Source organism: Embiotoca jacksoni, unplaced genomic scaffold, assembly GCF_022577435.1.
Source record: "Embiotoca jacksoni isolate LCO1_2020_lvr unplaced genomic scaffold, fEmbJac1.0.p SCAF_32, whole genome shotgun sequence".
NCBI classification, from domain to species: Eukaryota; Metazoa; Chordata; class Actinopteri; family Embiotocidae; genus Embiotoca; species Embiotoca jacksoni.
In genome coordinates, this window is record NW_027185384.1 from 3,817,257 (window position 1) to 3,837,939 (window position 20,683).

Sequence of the window (20,683 nt, forward strand, 5' to 3'; positions counted from 1 at the left end):
ATATGGTATATGGTATGGTAAGCGCTCTATCTACCTTCTACCCATTGAAGTGGCCACCAATGGGGAACCAAACACTTGGAAATTAAAGTGTTGCTGGGGTTAGGACAGATATAGAGGCAATATTTTGAAGATTGAAAAATACAGTGGTCCCAGCAGTGCCCCTGTCTTTTTAGTTTAATTAGTGTTGAGAATTCTGAAGTACATCCAAACATTTAGAGGAGATGACTTTCAGTACTACCAGCACCACAACAGCATTGTTGGATTTCTTTTTTATAGTCACAATACAGCATTTTTTTTCTCCAGCTATTAAGCAACAAGAACAGACTGTGACTTTCAATAACAGATGAGAAATAGAAAATGGTCTTTTATTTACCGTGACATAGCTGAGGTTTTTAATGTGAAGAATTGCATTTTCTGGGAAAGCTACAAGGTCTCGCTAAAACATTGCTTCGAGTACACCGACACTTTGTCTGACAGTATAAAAAGCATCAATCTGTCATTTCACTAACCTGGTTGAGGAAGAGGTCGTTAATGTAGTAACTGAGGAAAGCTCGAAGCTGGCACTGCTTGGCTTGGCCTGGCCCCATGTTCATCTCTATCTCCTGAATGAATCTGAGGGGAAAGACAGTCAAGACATTAGAACAGACAAGCATCTGCTGTGAATGGTGGCTAATGAAAACCCCGAATGTTTGAAATGTTATCACAGGAGCAAGGACATGCAGGATTGGGACCAGCAACACTAACTTTGCATCAGTGAGTCCAGCATTAATTGGAGGGGTAAGATCTGCCTTGGGAACTAATTTTGGAAAGCTATAAACGCCTCTCAAGGTGCCTTTGAGCACGGCAGTTAGATTAAACTGCTCCAGTGAAGTTGCTCAGAGCCATTAAGGCAAGACTTTAGTTATACTAGCTAACTCTCAGATGTGTGTGCAGTAGTGAATGCGTACGGCAGAACAAAAAAGAAAGTAGTTCTATATGGTAGAATAAGTGCTAATGCCGGAGCTATTTACAGTGCTAGTGTTATCAACCAATAAGGACGCACGCTCTCTGAATTTTCCCCGAAGCTGGTGTCTGGTTGGTCAGATAGGGTCAGACAGTTATGTATGGGTTTGTGGAGGCGCACACACACCTCGTTTGTCAGAGAATCACTGGTCACTGGCCTTGTCTCACACACACCACAGGGCAAACCATGCAAGAGTAAGTGCCTTCTCAAGTGTTCCGAACATATAAATGCACAAATAAATCAAACTCCTCACAAAAGAATTATTTGACCTACGGGACCTTTAACGGACATAGCGAACGTACAGAGACAAAGAAAGAGAAAATGTTTTCTGTGGGAGAATCTTGATAGGATAGAAGATGAGCATAATTCAGGCCTGCAGCTGCAAAGATGACTCTGGATGGGGATTTGATTGGACGTGGCAATTTGTAGAAAGCAGGAGCGAAGTGAAGTGGAGGTTAGAGCCAGAAGGCTGCAGCACTGCAGACTACCGGGGACACGCAGTCTATGCAGGAATACAGGTCGATGGAGGTGGATGATTGATTAGCTGAAGCTAAGCTTGCATGTACGTACAAACACGAGCATGCACACGCACAAATAAAAACACATGCAGAAAAACCCACAACGAGCACAAGCTGGAAGATAGCACTATTCAGCATCTGAACCCAATTAGTCAGCAAGAGCTGAGGCAGTGTGTTTGCATGTGTGTGTGCGCTTGCGTGTGTGGGTGAGTATGTGCATCCTTGTGTGTCAGATTGAGCAAAAGAGAGACAGGGCGAGCAAGGAACCTAAACCTATTCTAAATCCTTCATTGATTCCCAGTGAAAGTCTACCACAACAGAAAGTTAAGTAGGAAAAACTCTTCTGTGGCCTCATTAAAAACGTCAAGCTTGCAAAACAACGGGGGCCAGATATAGAGCTTCTCAGTATAAATATGTAGAGAGCACAATTTAAAACCTCCTCCTTTACAAAGAAAAATACCGTTTTTGCTGACAACTTCATTTCCAGAAATCGATCTTCGGATAAAAGTTGCCAGTTTAAACGTGCATCACGCTGTTCTGCGATCCATCGCGTGCTGTCATTATTGTCATTGTTTCAATACAAGTGTCAAAATGATGGATCTTTAAGTTAGTGTGTGAGCACAGATGGATTTTTGTAGGCAGGGGTGATAACGTTTGAGTAATGTAGCAGGGACGAGGCAGTAAAACGGCTTTGTCTATCCAGACGGCCATCTGGCGACAAGCCGCAGGCCTCTCTTCTCCGGGATACCGAGCCCATTGGTGATACAAGGAAGTCTACCCAAGATAACTGGGCTAAAAGCACTGCCGGGGCCCACTATAGTTACACAGCCCAAAGAGCCCGTGTCAGCAGACATTTTAAGAGTTGTAGGTTTAGTAAGCGAGACAACAGGCATTAAACAAACCGTTCTTTGAATGAAAATGGATAAAACAGGAGCAGAGCAGTGATTTTCAAATGGATCCTGAACAAAAATATCTGCCATGTGATTATCATTACATCTTCGAATCGTCTGCCTTCCTGATGGCACGGCATACTGTAGAGAGAATAACAGCTCCTGATGATGATGATGGTGGTGATAACAAATGATGGCAAATAACACACACGCATAAATATACTCATTCGAAAGCCATCAACTTCTTTCAAAACTCAGAACTACTTCGACTGCAGGCTGTAGAAGGCCATTTGCAGATACTCCAAGCCAAACCTCCTACGCAGAAACATGGGCAGACAGACTAACCTCTCACTGAAGAATGACAGCTAGCCTCATTTCATCTCTCAAGGCTACCGCTGAGCTCACTTTACATTGGTCTAAATATTCCCTGGTTGTCACGAGCTACTGCAAAAGAGAACAGAAAATGACCGGGTCTGATAGATCCTCAACTCGTGCAGCTTGAATTCCCTCTGCATTGGCAGTGGGGGAAAAAAACTGTGTTTTGTTCCTTTGAACAAATCTAGTCTCTTAACATTTAATAGTCAAAGCACATTTCAGACATATTTTAAAGGGCAAGGTAACATTGCTTTAAATAAGCAGGTGATATCCTTCAATCCTTGTTATTTTACTCAAATAAATGTGAATGCACAGTTGCACAGGTAACAGCCTGACTCACTCCATGAGAATACCACACTGTATAAAAGTCAATTTAATGGTAGACAAATCCATAAATGTCTTCTTAAAGAAAAGAGCCTCCATTTACCTGAGAAACCATTACCCATTCATAAGATGTTTTCAGTCCTTTCAAAGGATTTCGGTGAAGCTGTCTGCTTCAGCTTACATTGCTGATATAATTTGGCCCGATGTGACGTTAACAATGTCGGCTTCATCGCGAGGTGACAACAAAACGCTCCAACCACCATACGGCAGCTGTACACTGCCGAGGTGTCAGCCGAGTCGCTAAGGAGACGCTAAGGAGACGCTGCGGAAGCGGTGAGGAGACAGAGAGGCATCACCGCAGCGAGGTCTCGCCACGGCACATGAAATCTTTATAACCTCAAATGATCTGCTTATCGTCTCTGACACGTACAGACGTACACATTTACACTCTGACTGGAAGGCAGCAAAGCATGGAGTGGGTGTTAATTACAAGAAGGGAATTAGACTTAAATCCTTCTGGTGATGCTAATTGATCTCCTGATTGTCGTAATGATTGCTGCACAACAATAAATACAATATATAATGCTCTGGTCCTCAAACTGTTCAATGAGACTCGAGCAGGGCGGATGCTTGAATATATGTAGATTTAGTCTCGAACAATCAGCAAAAGGACAAATCTGTCCGTGTTGTCCCAAGAGACTCAACAATGTGTGTCATGAAATAATACACGTAACACTTGTCATGGTTCCTGCATTGAAATTTGTGTTCAATAACTAACTGCAACTGTGATGAGCCATTCAACTAGAGCTGAAGCAGTGGGTCAGTTAATTGACATGCTGACCGGAAATTAGTTGGAAACTACTTTTATAGTTGATTAATTGCATTTTTTCCCCCCGTCGAAATGCAATATAATTCTGATTTCAACGTTTTGGATTCTAACGATGTCATAATCTTTTACGACATGTCATGTGATAGTAAAATAAATATTGTTTGTTTTGCGGCTGTTGGTCTCACCAAAGAAACCATTGAGTTTTTTTTAAATATGTGTAATTTTTTATATTCTATAAATTAATTCAATTATCGGGAAAATAAATTGGAGATAATTGAATTAATGAATAATTGCCAGTTGACAACGTGCTTGGTTCTCTGCATTTTGGATTGAGAAACAGTAAAAACGACTGACTTCACTATCGGCGTTAAAAGGTACAATCAAATTCATGAAACGCGCCTCATAAAATGAGTTTTTAAACAGGTGATTAGGAAGTGTGTGATTTTATTGCTCCTGTTGCTGCGGTTATGTTTGAGAAATCCCTTCCAGAAGATTCTCAGAGGCACAACCACTATAATGACCTGGCAAACACAAAATGCAGATTGAATCACTTTGTTCCAATCGAAGACTACAGAGTGGCTTCGGAAGGCAACAGATCCCACCCACAAACATCTTTACACACTTTCAAAAACATGCAAGTACACAAAACCACTCAGCCTACGTACTCAGATTCATATTCAGATTCAGTGAGCTGTTGCATCTCTGCACTCTGCTCAGGGCGAGTTGTCTCCTCTGGATCCAACATAGCTGCACCAGTTGCACTCCAAACCCAGTTTCTTAGCAGCAACTGCAGATGATTGCACTTGACAGCATGTAATTATCTGTCATTAGGAAACAGATGTCAGACCCCAGGGTCTGGAGCTGGATAATTGTAGATGCCATGCCCTATGTGTATACGTTAAGAGATAACATTCCTGACAGACATTATGTGTTTATGCTAACAAGAATTTGGCTAATGAGTGAACCCGCTGTATCCTAATGTGTCTCTGGTTACTCAGAGAAAGCCATGGTTTGATTTTCTCAGATAGAGAAAACAAATGAGAACAGACGGGGACAGCTCCGAAATCATTTACCAGTCGAAACTAAACCTAAGGTAACAAATGCTTCTTTAAATGGGAAGGGTTGGGAACCCATCATCTATCTCCATCTGCGGCAGCGGCGTAATGATGCCAAAAGAGAAATGGGATAAAGACAAAGATTTAAGAAAGACAGAAGAATAAGAGTGTGCTGAGATCGATTAGGGACTCAGCATTTTTAAATCTCCCAGAATTCCCCTGAGGCACGAATCTATCAGCTACGGTGAATTCTGATTTCACCGCCCAGAGAGGAAGGCTTGTTCTGTAAAGACCTGTCACACACCAAGGACAAACTGAACCTCTGCCAAGTGAGAGAGAAGGAGGGAGGCCGAGTGTTTGTGCGTGTGTGTGTGTGTGTGTGTGTGTGTGTGTGTGTGTGTGTACCTGCGTCCGTGCCACTAAATCAGCCTGTCTTTGTCACACTAACACACACACTCGTTGACTGACATAAAAATGCACAGTCCCATGTCAATACAGAACATCAATACCCCACATCCAGGACCCTTGAAAGCACTTATCTATATTATTCTTACTTGCTGCAGTCACATGAGCAGGATTTCAAACTCATAAAAGGATGTTAATGGATGGGGACACGTTGTGGGTTTTTATGGCACAACCGTCATCAGCTTTTATTCCAACTTATCACACAATAAATGCTTGAATGGCAGCTTTTAATTGTGGTCCAACTGCACATTCATACTCATATTGATTCCGCGGGAACATTACACACTCCAGTACGCACTGCTTAATTATTTGTACAGTGGTTTTACATTAATGAAGTCACACCTGAGACTATAAAGACCTTTTCAAGAGGATTCGGAGTCTCTGCAGCAGCTGCATCAAAGACTTAGAAATATGAAATCATGGATGAAGACAAATCACGTTCTGTATGTCCGTGGTTTGATCCTGAACACCTTTTCATCCACAGGATGTGTTGCTTTGTAAAATATATGTACTGTACTTTTCAGTGAAGCGTTCCCAAGCACGCAATGAGCAGCAGCACCACAGGATGGCACTGTGTCAGCTGTCTCTGCCAGCTCTGCCTGCAGGACGGGCTGACACCTTTTTTTCTTCATCACAAACCGGTTTTGAGGAAGAATTAAGATTCCAGTAGGTGTGTACCATCTGTAACCTGTACAGGGTTTTGCTGTTTGTGTGTGTGTGTGTGTGTGTGTGTGTGTGTGTGTGTGTGTGTGTGTGTGTGAGGTGCAGAGGAAAGAGCGAGAAAGAGATGGGTGCTTTTATTTAAAAAAAAAATGTTAATGTGACAAAACTGTGAGTAATGATTAAGTGTGTGAGCATGTGTTTTCATCCATCCCCGGTGAAATTCATATAGCCTTCCCACACACTGCCCACGCCTCTGTCAGACTCCCCTGCCGTTCATACCCTGCTCTTGCCCCCGACGCTGCATCACATGCGCTGAGGGGCTTTTTAGTGTGTGTGTGTGTGTGTGTGTGTGTGTGTGTGTGTGTGTGTGTGTCTCTGTGTGTGTGTCTGTGTGTGTGCGTGGGGGGACCTGTGTTTTTGTAAGAGAAGAAAAGACAAAAAGATGCAAATGCATTATGGAAATGAGATGAGTGAGTGTGTCCACATGCTTACAGCAGCAGGTATAAATGGGCTTTATAATCAGAACCTTGAAAAAGCGGCATTAAGAGAATTTAAACCAGAGGTCCATCCTCGTGGAGCCACACTGTACACAGACTCCATATGGACTGCTGTGGCTGATTATTTTTTTTTTTATTTCACTTTATTAATCCCTGAGGGGAAATTTCCTTGCTACAGCAGGGGGGCTCTCAGGGGGGGAGCTGCTGCAACGGGCTGCCACTAGCGCGGCGCCAGGTAACCTGACCTGAGGTGCATGTTTTTGGATGATGGGAGGAAGTCGGAGAACCCGGAGAGAACCCACGCAAGCACAGGGAGAACATGCAAACTCTGCACAGAAAGGCCCAGGACCGGATTTGAACCTGGAACCTTTTTTGCTGTGAGGCGACAATGCTAACCACTGCACCACTGTGCCGCCTTAGATGAATCGCATTAGATGAAATATATTAATCTCGACTGTTTCCTATTATTTTGTGCTTGACCCCAACACACACAGAAGAAAAACAGATTAGCTGCTTTCATTTGAATGAAAACGGTTTTCATGGCAAAGCTTCCCGACTAGATGTAACCTTGGCTACAGACTGCCATTCATCAAAACTTTGTGTGAGCTATCGCTTACGAAATTGAAGGCAGGTATACGGCATGAACAGAATCATGCTTTTATTACTACCCGAGTGTCCTTGGCCGTCCTAAAGATTTTTTTTAAATCCATCAAAAATAGAATCTATGTTTGGATATTATAGTAGTTTTAAAGTGTGTGTTAAAAACCAGTGACATACATACTGTAAGTGTTGCATATCTAGACTTGTAGAACTGAATTACTGACCAGCACCACTTGCTCATGGAGTTTTTGATTGTAAATCAGGCCATTTAAAAAATTAAAAAAAAAATTTCTAAATGTCACAATAGGAAACACACGGTTGTATATAAGTGACGGCTGAATTACATTTAACTGCTTAGTTTCTGGGCCATGTAGTGGGTCCTGGCTGACTTGGACACTGGACTACAATGGAGCCATTGGTATTGTCTTTAATTATACCTGAGCCAAAGTCAAAATGTCAACAAAGCTTATTAGAGAATGAAAGATTATGACCAGAGTGTTCTGTGGAAGTAAGGCTTACAGCTGTAAACCTGATAGCCCCGTATCATAGTAAAACCATCATGGGAGCTGCCATTGTTTCCCGGGAAGGTCTATAAAGCAGCCAGAGAGATGCTCTCCGAGGGGCAATCAAGATGTTCATGCACAGTAATGTGCATAGAGCCGGAAGAAGCTGTAGCCATGGTGAGTATTCCAAGTTACCTCACTTGATCAACATCATGAGTTACACACGTGTTTGTGAACAGCGGTTCATGTGCGTTTGCAATTTGAACATGGACGTGAATCTTGCGCGTCAATATTTGTGTACAATTTTTGGGGAACAGAAAGTCGCAGGGAGCCAAATCCAGTATATAGGAGCAGAAGGGACCAATGATTGTGTTGTTGTGGGGGTATAACTGCATTTTCAACGCTGGCACGTTGTCACGGCGAGAAACACACAGTTTAGGTGGTTTGCACCAAATGTTTTGGTTGAGACGCCTCAGAATCTCACGGTAGAACTCAGTGTTAACAGTCTGACCCCGGAGGAGGACGTCATGGTGTACAACACCGCAAAAAGTCAAAGAAAACCATCCCGATTGCAATTCTGAGCTGACACACCTTCTTCTGTCTTGGGCAGTGACATTGTGACCCTATTGTAAGGTGAACATCGCGCAAAACAACTCGCCCAGCTCAGCGTGTCATTGCCGTAGACTTTTTGAAGCATTTTAAGGACCTCTTTTTCCGATGTGCGCTCTCTATTCATGTCCACAGTGAAATCGCAAATGTGCACGTCATATATACTTAACGTGGTAGAGAGCAGGTGTATATCTGTGTATTGGCAGCAGAAGTACATGCAGTGCATTCTGTACACGAGTGTGATCCCACACGTGTACTGCGTGCACTCTGCACGTATTGCCGTCGATATATATGTGCATGCTTGTGTGTTTGTGTGCTGGCCTGTCGCGGTGTGGTGCAGACCAATTAAAACGGGGAGATTGATGACCAGGGGCTCTGAGCAGTGGCAGTGGCGGCAGTAGCGCTAGTAGACAGCTGCTTCCTGCAGACAACAGGAAATGAGACGGCCTTGTTTAGCTGACGCTGCCAATGCCAACACCACACAGCCTCAAAGACAAATCACCACCTTTACTGTTGCGGCTGCCCAGCTACTCCAACCGCATTCTCCACCCTCCATCTCTTTACTGCTCTACTTTTACCCAAGACTATGTCTCTCATTAGTCTTTCCTCTAAGAGTAATGTTGTGAAGGTCCAGATGCACACAATCAGGTACTACCTCTATTCTTTAAACCTTAACTGCCACATAAAGCCTTAAGTCACGGATAACTTGGCATTTAGTCAGAAGTAATATGAGGTAATAAGAATAAATCATGTAGTCACCTCAGTCAGGAAGAAGAAATGTACTAGTAATAAAGTCCAGTTTAGTTGGTTTAATAAAACTTCTGAAGCACATCTACTGCCCAGGTTTTTAAATTACCAGATTAAAAATAGTCTGCATAAGGAGTTGGTTTAGCTTTGCAAATCTACTGAAACTTGGTTTCAGAGACACCCACTTTCTCTGGTGTGTTGCCTCAGGCAGGGAAATCATAGCAGCAGGGGTGCAGACCTGTCCACTGCTGGTTCGTTGCCGTTCACTACAGCCTCCAAATTTTCACCGGACCAGGTCTTATTCTTTATTTTGTTACTTTAGTTAAGTGACTTCTTATATAATGCGCTGTCTCTGCTGTCAGCTTTATGGAAGAAAGAATTTTTGGCATAAAGACAGACACAAATTTATTTAGTGGAACTGTAATGGGTGGTGAACGTCAGTTATTGTGACACAAAAAAGTAGCTGTATCCAACAGAGGAAACCATTATATACTACTTAATATGAAGTCTTGATTTGCCTTAATGTCTGTAAGACTTTAATATTTATCTACTACTCTGCTTTAATGATACAAAAACTGAAGTGCTCCCCGACCACTAATAGTCACAATATTTTAAGACCTGAGGCACAAACTTGTACAAAGGCTGGTTATTACCAAACCTTCCCTGGGGAACATAGAGCACATCCCCTATTAATTTTTAATTGCAGCTAAGTGTTGTGATTTTTTTTTTGTGTTTACTGTCCTGTGAGTGGAGGAGAGCAGTGGGACGCAAGGGGAGGCTCAGCTCTCTCACATGCTACATTAAGCCATTGCAACTAGAGAGAGGCAAAGGTGTCTGAATGTCACAATAGGAGCGAACTGGGGCTAAATTACTGCTTTTGTGCCCACTGTACAAGGTCAGTCGATACAGACAGAGAGGCAGGTGATGGCCCCGCTGATGGCTGTGAGTGGATGGGTGTATGGCCCAGTCAAATGCTTATTTTTCTGGTAACAAGCAATTGTTTCGTTCAGACAGACATAATTCTCCAGTCAGGAAGGCAGGTGCAGAGAAACACTGTATCTGGTCTGATTGTACCATGCTTGATGCTTTAGAATTTGAAGTCTCTCCTCCTCATAAAACAATTCTGATTAGCAAGCGCAGCTTGAAGGGGTTTCCCACAGGGGAAACAGATTGAAGTGAGGCAGGAAGTAAAAAAACAAAGCAGACAGAGTAGAATACAGCAATTATTTATAATATAGATTATCAATAACGCGAGTCCTATTCTTACTTAAACAGTGCCCATGGTTCATCTTACAAAGCCTTCACCATGGCAGTTTAATTTAAGAGAAGCTTGCCAGAAATGTTGAAATTACTTTCTTTGGATCCCAGTACGACTAAAGTTTAAACACAGAACTGTGCCCACCGAAGCATTTTTCACTGAGCGCAGCGTATTTTTGAAATGGTTGTTAATGGGAGCGTTGCGTTTTATAGAACTCCAGCAGCGTGACGAGGTGCTGAGCGTTGAGCACTGAGAGTTCGGCGTTTTGTTTGCCGGTCGCTGAATGTTGTAAAACGTTAAACTTTGGGTAAAACGCTGGGCTCGTCACTGTCAGTTTTTACCAAGAGTCTCGATGTGTGATGGCGGAGCCGGACGACTGCCAAGAAGACCTAACGTCACATCTTTTTCACCTCTGCACACCTCAGACAAATGACGAGACAGTCCTCCGAGCTGATGGCCTCCCAGTAATTAGTGTCACATTTTTCCAGAGCAACACTTCAAACTGTGTCCCGCTCACATGACACTACTCCTTCAACTGGGCTCTGTCCGACTTCAGCTCTTGAACCAAACGATGGCACTCGACGAGATGTTTCCCAACCCACAAAAAAAAAATCTTGTGAACCAACACAGACGAGCTGGCCTGTCGTCTCACGTTCTTCCCATCATCCAGAGGAAGTACTCTAGTCTGTGCTGACATCTTTACACTAAGCATTTGTTGGTAACACAAACTTTCGGTGAAATTAGCTTTTTTTGTTTTTTTTTTAACACAAATGAACCGTTATTGCAGATATTTGGTAAAAAAAAAAAAAAAAAAAACACTTTGGTGGCGACACGGCCTCACATTTGGTCTCAGAATAAAACTCTGTGTTAAAAGTAAGGGATGCATGCATGAGAATATCAAGGTGACTGAGTGAGAAACGTAATGTTTTCTCTGTGTGAGTTACTTCTCAGTCTCAGCAAAAGCTGAACACCTTTGGGTGTCGAGGATTAAGAGGGAGAGAGGAGGCTTTGGACCTAATTAATGGGAATATCTGCACTATGATTTAGCAGTCTAACAGAATCTGAGGAATAGCAAAAATAACAAGCTGTTAAGTAACAGAACAACAGATAAACCGTCTGGAGTTGAGCTGATTGAATGAGTGTTAAGTGCATCTTTTCTCACCTTAGCAAACACTGACTGACTGACACAGTACACACACGCGCACACACACGTGCACACACACTGTACACACAAACACAGTCGTCTTTTCTAATTAGAGTTGATAGTGATGGTATACTTCTGAGCCAGCGAAGGACACTTCTGCTTAAGTGAATGACTCAGCAAGATTGAAATAGCAACTATCCCTTAGAGAGTATCGTGCAAAGGCATTTTTCAATTCGCCAGAAAACTACTGAGAAAAACACTTAACCTGCACACGACACAAGAAAGGCTGGAAGCAAGGATTGACAGGGAGAAGTGAAAGGAAAGTTGCGCTGAAGAAAGTGGGCAAGTCGAGGTCAGGAGGATTGTTGTGAGGAAATGGCATCGGTTAAGATGTGTTCTCAAAGATATGATCGCAGGTGAGGAAATGTCGTTCTGACGGGTTTTTATATATACAATTTTCTTTTGCCGTAACAGAAGAGTAATTTCATCTTACATTCCCATTTCAGTGTTATATATTTCCTGGCCAACACATACCAGCACAGCACAGTATCGCAGACGTCTAAAGGTTGCCGCATTCCTTCAAACGTGGCACTAGGTGAGCTGTTTCGCGTCACATTTTCTCCCGATTAAAAAAACAACAACAAAAAAACCAGCTTATATTTATCACCTCTTCTCCTTTACTGTACGCCCATATCTCCTCCCCTCCATCTCCCACCCTTCATTGCACTCTTTTCTCTCTCCCCTGCTGTCATCTCTGCTCTCTTATCCCCTGTAACACTTCAGACTCTTCCCTCATCTTTCTCTCTTACCCTCTCTCCCCTAATTCCCCTGCCTCTCTCTATTTTTACCACTCCATTGCTGTTATCTCTCTGTGGCACCGTTTTGATACACCCCCTCACCCCCCACCCCCCTCTCTCTCTCTCTTTTGCCACACCTTTCCTCCATCTCTCTTCCCTCTGCCTTAGTCTTCAATTCCATTTAGACCTTTATGTTAGCGTAGGACTTTCCATCCTGCGGCATCCAGGTAGTAAATTGAAATGGTTCTGGGGGCTCCATTGAAGCCTGATTGAATTTAAAAAGAGAAAGTGCCATGAAGAGAACTTGTGGTGAGAGGTCTGTAATACACTGAAGGGCTTCCCAAGCTATGACAATGTTGACAGGAGGACAGGGGGGAGGGATGGGGATGGGGAGGGTGGAAGGGTGGAAGGGAGAGAGGTAAAAAAAAAAAAAAAAAATGTAGGCAGAAGTGGAGGCAAACATAATGTCGAAAGAAGCAGTGACAAAAACAAAAAAAATGAAAGGAGAGAATAAAAAGAGTGGGAGGAAGAAGATGGAGGGAGGAGAGGAGGAGGAGAAGAAGGGAAAGATGGTGGGAGGGCGGAATGATTGAAAATGTATAAAAGTCTTCATCACCATGAAAACCAGCCTATTACACCGTCGCACGCGAGCAGATAGACAGAAGCACAAAAACCCCTCACAAGCGTGGACCCTTCACAGTGACACCTCGCAGAAATGCCTCAATCACGGTTTGCATGGCCTGGAGGTAGCGAGGTGACAGGTCTCATATTGGAGACGGCCAACAAAATGCAATTCCGGGAAGCCGGCTCTCGGGCTGTGTGTCTGTCATACCTACAGCTCTGATAATACTCCCACACATCACATTACACCGCCGAAATAGCCACCTCTCGGCCCGCGCAAAAGAATGAAGGCGGATACGCACCCAGACTGCACACATGACGCGCACGGGGTTGGCGTATACATTGCTGCTGGGGGAGATATGATGTTAGGGGTTAAATTATTCATTGATCCTTTCCTAGCCTTTTCCAAGACTGCTTTTTGTAGTGTCATGTCTCGGTCCGTGTGCGAGTGTGTCCACTTGAAAGGGCTCTCAGGGGGGAGAGAGAGAGAGAGAGAGGCAACCTTGAGCTGGCGCTGACCTTTAACTTTGCGCGTTTCACTTTAGAAAAGTGACAGGTGTGTGGACAATGGGTGCGAGTGCTGAGTTTTTATGTACGTGGCCGTGTGGGTAAATAGAGAATGTGTCTATAAAATATTATAAGATGAGCACAGGGAGGTGAGGGGAGGGCAGGAGAGGAGAGGAGACTCCTTGGTGGGAACATTTTAAAGCAGATTCTCAAGTTTTAAAATTCATTAGCAAGATAATTAACTGTAATCTATATAAATATCAACTATTACTTATTAAAGCAGCTAATAATTACACAACCAACATGCAAAAGGATACATTGCGGGGTTAACTGAATTCTACCCGAAAAACCTCACTACATTTAATGTGTTAAACATGAGTGCGGGAAGCAGCGGCTAACCCGTATCTGTGTTGAATTGCCGTGTTGTTCAGCATTTGGTGTGACAAATGCAGGGTGGACAGGGCTGGAGTAAAAAAAAAAAATGAAGGGTGGGTAAATCTTACCTTACTTCAACTACACTATTGTGAGCCCTTAAGAATTACAGTACCAGTCTGGACCTCCCCAAAAAAAACCCAAAAAAGACAATCTCAGGTTGTTAAGATGTAGTCTGAAAAGGTGAGTTTTTAGCCTGCGGCAAAAGATAGCCAGCGACTCGACTCCTGGCTGCAGTGGGGAGCTCATTCCCTCACTGTGATGCCAGAACAGAGGAGGGCCTTGACTGAGATGAGCAACTACAGGGTCCTTAAGGCCCCACTGTTATGCATTAATAATGTTGTGGGATTTCAGGTTATGAGCTGAGGGGTTAGTTTCAAGCTAACCTAAACAACGCTATACTGGAAAAAGAATTCAACTCAAAGATTCAAACAGCGGCATGTAAAAATAGCCTGCAGCCCACTTTAGGGTTCATTACTCGCTACTTCCTTTGTGGTCTTTTAATTGACATGTAACCAATTTCAAAAGAGACGCCACGTCTTTCCACTGATCAGAGTTTACGTGCGGTTAGCCTCGACCGACGAATGCCAGAAGAAAGCACGTGGTAAGGTCCTGATTTGTTGGTTGGCTGTTACTCTGGGAGTCTACTCCTTCCTGGAGCACCTGCATTCTGTGCATTATTAAATGATGACGCCTTGAGTCCTTCACTTTGTGGTATCTCCTGTCTTTATTGGTTTCAGTACGTTACCTACTGTATCCTCTCCATGTCTCACCTGAAGTACCGTCAGCCTGTTTGGGACCGTCTCATTCATTTGTGTGCCAACAGTCTCCATACACAATCAACATCGTATTACTTTGTATATAATAAGGTTGTTGTGAATGTCTAACTGCTGCTTTTGGGTTCAAAAGAAAAATAAGTTCCTTCGTTGGCAGCACTTATTGTTCCCATTCCTACCAACTTCTAATACCAAAATAGTTCAGCCGGGCATCATGCCAGAGCGTGGCATATAACCATCAGTCCACTGAAGGAGACCCTGTCAGTGTCACGTTTTGCCTCGCCTTGGCATGAAAAGTATGCGTATGTATGATCTGGGTCGAAGAAGGTCACGCGACAAAGAGTCATAAAGTCCCTGATGCACCTCGTTTTGTATGCCTTAGTGAGGCAAAATGTGACAGTGACGCTGTATCCACTTGTAGACTGACAAGTGTATTACACGCTTTGGTATGATTTCAAGTTGAATAATTGCACTGGGTGTGTTTGACGAACTCAAATAACCCTGCGGTGCCTTTTTTGAGAGGCCATACGTTCGGTTGGAAACAGAAGATTACAGCATCTTCTGCGAAATAATAATAAAAAAAAAAAACATTAGAAATCCAGAAATAGACACAACTACTGTCGCCCAAAGCCACTGGGGATGATAATATATACCGCATTATCTCCGAATTCCCCACTTGTGTCAGTTGTCAGCACCTTCACCGAAGACACCGACTCATTTTTTTAAGCACAAAATATTAAAAATAGCGATCTGCTTGAACTAATTTGCATTTGTTTCTTCCGACACACAAAACAGGCAACTATTTATTTACTGTAGTGGTTGTAACGTGACACCAGGGAAAACGCAGAGCAAACTATCCCCCCTTTGACTCTTCAATATGCCCGTCAGCGTCATTCTCCACGTGTGCCGTCATCCTGATTCCGTGAAATGCATCGTATTCCCCGCAGCCTGCAGTCAAGTGTATATGAGGGCAGTCGAGAGCTTCTGAAGAGTGAAGTCAGGGTTATTAAAGGTCAACTGAAAACATACTGCTTTGGTTAGGCTGAACGGGTGGAGAGGCGAAAAACTTGAACTGGGCCAAAACTTGTCGCGGTGAATATTTCAGATCCCACGTTAAAAACTAACACGACCACCGGTTCTCCTGAAGAGAGTCGGTATAAACAGAATAGTGATGCTGTTTAATAAAGCACGGCGCTTTAAAACAGAGAACTGTTTCTTCTTAGGTTAGATGCTTTCAACAAGTATAATGTTTCGCATTTAGGTGAAGTTTTTACAATTATTTGTTCAGAATTACATCCATCATTAATCTGATGGTTGTCGACAGAGGGTTGGGGAATCACAAGAATACTTATTTTCCTACAGTGGGACAGGGAGGAGCGGTAAATAAGTCGGGGCTGAGAATGAGGGACGGAGGAGCAAAGATGGGAGTCAGAGGAACAAGGAGAGATGAAGAGGATTAGGCATGAGGAGTCATCATAATCAGTGCATCGCCTACAGCTAGAGACAGACATGGGCGATCAACAGATATACTGTAGACTGAGAGAGACCAAGAGAGAGAGAGAGAGAGAGAGAGAGAAAGTTGACCAGCAATGAACACTTACTGTAAGTACAACTGTGTATTCAAAAGTAAACTGAATATAACGATCAGTGACAATTTATGAAATATATTTCAGGTGAACTACAGCAACTATACATTAAATACCTGCATCACACCCACCAGCAGAGACACTTAAATAATATACAGGTCACATAGAGGAGTACAACTTATAAACTACAAGGAATTTAGCTTTGGTGAAAAAAAAAAAACAAAGACTCATGGTGTACACTCAAATTATCAAAATAATCTTGTTTTGGTCCAAAAAATGCTTTGTTCATTCATCTACTTTTCCTATTTGTCTGGTTAATCTGGTTAATGTTGTATGCGTGAGTGTATTAAGTACAGGCAAAAAAAAAAAAAGTGACACATCTTGTAAATTAAGAATGTTTATTAATAGTAAATATGTGTTTTTGATGTGTGAATGAGGCAGGTGGTGGTGTTATCTACTCCTTTTTTTTTTTTTAGATCGACTCGACCCAATGAGCTTGATCCGTCCTCTTCCCTCTGCTATTTTTCGGTGTAAAGAAAGCTTTTGCCAACCTACATCCTGGAATGCTCTCATTACCTTGGTGCAGTTGCCAAGGGAGCCGGTGTGATATTCAATACTTCTGTTACCCATCCCTCCAATCTCATTTACACTTGACACCTGACATTTGCATAATGGCCTCGCTCCATCTCCTATCTGGTGAAATACAGGATGGAGGTGAGCTGTTTGCCGTGTGTGTGCGCGCGTGCGCTCACGCTTGTTTGGTTGCGATGAGTAGATACGCCTATCCAGACTGTGCTTGTGCGCGAGTGTGTGTCGCAGCAGGGGTTAAATGACTTCCTTCTTAATCTAGCTCATTAAGCCCGCGGAGAGCTCGGAGCGCACCATATTGGCTGATTTGGGACAATTTGCGGAAATGCTGGCAGGAACATATAAATGTGAACGCTAATCAGGGATGCCGTGACCCTGATCAGTCAGAAGCAGATATTAGGGTGGCGGGAAAATGGGAGACGAACATGAGTCTTTGTCTTTTTAATTTTTCTTATAATGTCAGCAGTGGGAGATAGTGGTGGAACGCTGTGAAAATGTCAGAGCGTTAGAGTCTTGCACCAAACCGGTCCGTTCATTGAACAGCAGCGTTGGTCGGAGTGTTGTTCAGCGCACGGCCGAGATGAAAAGAACGCCACGCTCTCCTGAGCAGGAAGGAGGAATAATCTCAAGTCCGCTTTGACTAGCAACCTGTCTGTATTCATTGAAACAGCCTAGACATGACCATTATTATATAGTACAATAGTATTATTAATAGCTTTCACCTGAGACCTCTGACTTTTTTTTTTTTACACCACGATCGGAAAGTAATAAATTCCTCCGGTGTCGTCAGTAATTTTAGTGAAAACCCGACATTTTACGTGATCATAACACTGTTTTTTTAATCAGCGTAGTGATGCTAATATGTTGGAATTGGTTTCCCCTGTGCGCTTTGACAAAATGCTGCACATTACAAAACACTTATTTTACAAAGTCCCACACACACATCTACAAATCAACCAACGGGGGGGAATGAGGTGTCAGAGGGAATGTCTCGATAGCGTCCTTCGTTATCATACATATATAATACTCTGAGCAGTGACACAGAAAGCCAAACCTCTCTTTAACAACTTGGCACAGCAAAACTTTTTAACCATCTCGGTCACATCACCTTGGAATCTTCAGTATGATGTCATCAAACAAGACGGTTTAAGGTTTGAGCAGTTTTTACATTTCCAAAACGGGAGAGCGTGTCTAACTGCAGTGCTAAAAAAAACCCAGAGATTTTGGGGGGAAATCCTGACACTTATAATACAGACACTTCTAATTGTTTTCATATGCGGTGTTTACAAGTGTCTGAAGAGCTAAAAAAAAAAAAAAAAAATGTCAGTGTTTAATTACTCCTCATGCGTTTGTTGTCACGGGCAACAAGTTGTTTTAGAAAACAGGCTCTTCGTGGAAATACGTTTAGGTGTGTAAATCTCATCATGTCACAGGAGATCAGGGGTTGTAATTAGTTAAAGAGGAGAAGAATGAGGAGGTCTATTTCATGCCCAACATATTTACACCCTGCCCAAAAAAAAAAAAAAATTCATATATAAGGAGTACAAACTCAAATACGCAGACTCTTACTCCCGCAGAAATCGTTCTTCCTCGCATACTTTTTCTCATATTCACATAAGAACCTTTCTTTCTCATAATATACCAATTTGTCACAAAAGCTATGCTTTATGTAGCGCCCCACTTAAAAAACAGAAAGACAATATAATCCTCCCCCACATCCCTTCTAGCTGGTGAGCTCGAGCAGAGTGAAATGTCGTACTTAGCAAATTGCATTTGAAACCAGGGGGGAATAAATACTACAGATAAAGACTGCTCTAATGTGCTCGGATCCATTAGAAATCTCATATTCACACATAGCAGAAATCACATTACAAGATGCCCCTAATGTCATTTCGCAGGGTTTTTTTCCACCAGCATTTGCTGCTAGGCTGAGACACTGACATCAAACATAATGGATTTTTTTATTTTTTTTTTGCCTTTCCTCTTCCCCCACCCACCTTCCTTCTGTTGTTTATTCTCTTCTTAAGAGTCTGCTCGGCCCTAAAGTGGAGGAAATCCCCCCCCCCCCCGCCCTCCAATCTTTACTGTTGTGGAGGTGAGCTCTATTTTGGGTGGATGTAATGAAGTTAGCCAAACAGTTTTAGAGAGGAGACCACTCAGAGGCAGAGGAGCCTGTGGTGATACATGAAACATTTTACTGCTCATCAACCCTGGAAGAAAGATCGGCAGTTCAGTGTTGTTCCACTTCACAGCCAAAGGGGTTTCCATTCCTTGACTTCTCGTGTTTCACTTCACACACAAACAGCAGGGCAGATTATGCAAAGATGCAAAGATACAACGAGTATTTAAGATGGTTTGCATCGCTTTTTGAGCAAATTGATCAACATGTACATAAAGTTTGAAAGTCGTCAAATTAAATAGGATAACTTTCCCTTTGTTTGTTTTTAAATTCATATCTTTTTACTCCAAGTAACCTTGTTTCGAGGCGAGGAGGGGCAAGAAGAGGACAGGAGACACAGACTCAATCAGTCTGCCAGTTTGACTTTTCCACTGGTTGAACACTGAATGGGCACACCGTGGCTCCGGCATGACTGGTCGGAGATCAAACCACCACTGATGGGGAATGAGGACAAAAGGGGAGAGATATCCATCCTATTTAAAAAATGGGCGTTGCATCTTCCTTTGAGTTTTTGCTTTCTCTTCATCTCACAGCTTAAGTCTGATTCAATTTGCGCACACAGGAGTCATATTTGGTTACCATTACAGCCCAAGTTAGAAACCCGTCTAAAATAAATTCTCTGCTTAGCCAGACATAATGCTTTTATTTCATTTTATTTTATTTTATTTTAATATTTTTCTACAAATGTAATATATACACCAAAATGATCCTTCAAAACTACAGGAGGATGAGCACAATTACATTTGTTGAATGTACAAATTGAAGATAAGAGCAGCAAATAAGCTCGTTGTCCATCAATTGGCTTATTTATGTTTGTATTCCCACTGAGTGCGACATGACTCAAATATGTTCATTGTGCGGACAGACCAGTAATAAATTAAACGACAACATTTTTTTAGAAAGCGAAACATACAACAGAGAGCCACACAAATATACAAATCATGGCCTGTAGACCTTGATTTTAACCACACATACACACATTAAGGACAAACATTCTCCAGCTCCAATTATTAACTGTCTCTTTGAACTGTCTGGAGTCTGTTTAGCCACTATTGGATTAGATGCCGCATCGAGTTGAGACCATCTATCTTTGAGAATAATTAACTATCCAGAAAGATGGACTAACTTATGTGACCACCAATTAGGAAATCACAAACAATCCGCTCACAGGGAGTTGGAGAATTTTAATGAGGTTTAATGACTTGTTGATTGGTTGGTGGGGTTTGTTTAGAGAGGTACAACAAGGCTGATGTGCCGCAAAGAGTTTAAAAAACAAACTCCCTCATCTGCACACCTCTGCATGCTAGATTCTACAAGAACTGTTGTGTGTCAGGAAATGTCGGTGCGCGCGTGATCTGCGTCGTGAGTCGAGGTACGTGTGTACATGTGTACATTTATGCTTATCTGGAGCTCCGCTCTACAATCAATCCCCCCCTCCCCCCCACTTCAATACACCCCCCACCCCCTCCACACACACACACACACACACAAGGCTACTTCAGAAGCCTAGCCCCAGACGGGGTGAGCAGATCAATCAATTACATCTCTGCTCCAGCAATCAAACAAGGTTATTATCAGGCAGCAGCTCACCGACCTGGAAAGGCTTGGCCAATCAAAGGCTGCTGTGATGTGGGGGCTGGCACTCGCTCATGTGACAGTAACACAGAATGGCAGCTCGTGTTGTCAAGGGATTGAAGGATGGAAAGAGGAAAGACAG

General features: G+C 42.9%; 1 protein-coding gene across 1 annotated transcript in view; it reads right to left on the bottom strand.

Moving 5' to 3' along the window:
* exoc4 (exocyst complex component 4) overlaps positions 1-20,683 on the bottom strand; it is a 115,632-nt gene that overhangs the window by 45,730 nt on the left and 49,219 nt on the right. Inside the window, exon 12 of the mRNA XM_069164888.1 lies at positions 510-612. Coding sequence (XP_069020989.1) covers positions 510-612 — 103 coding nt within the window. The remainder of the gene's footprint in view (positions 1-509; positions 613-20,683) is intronic.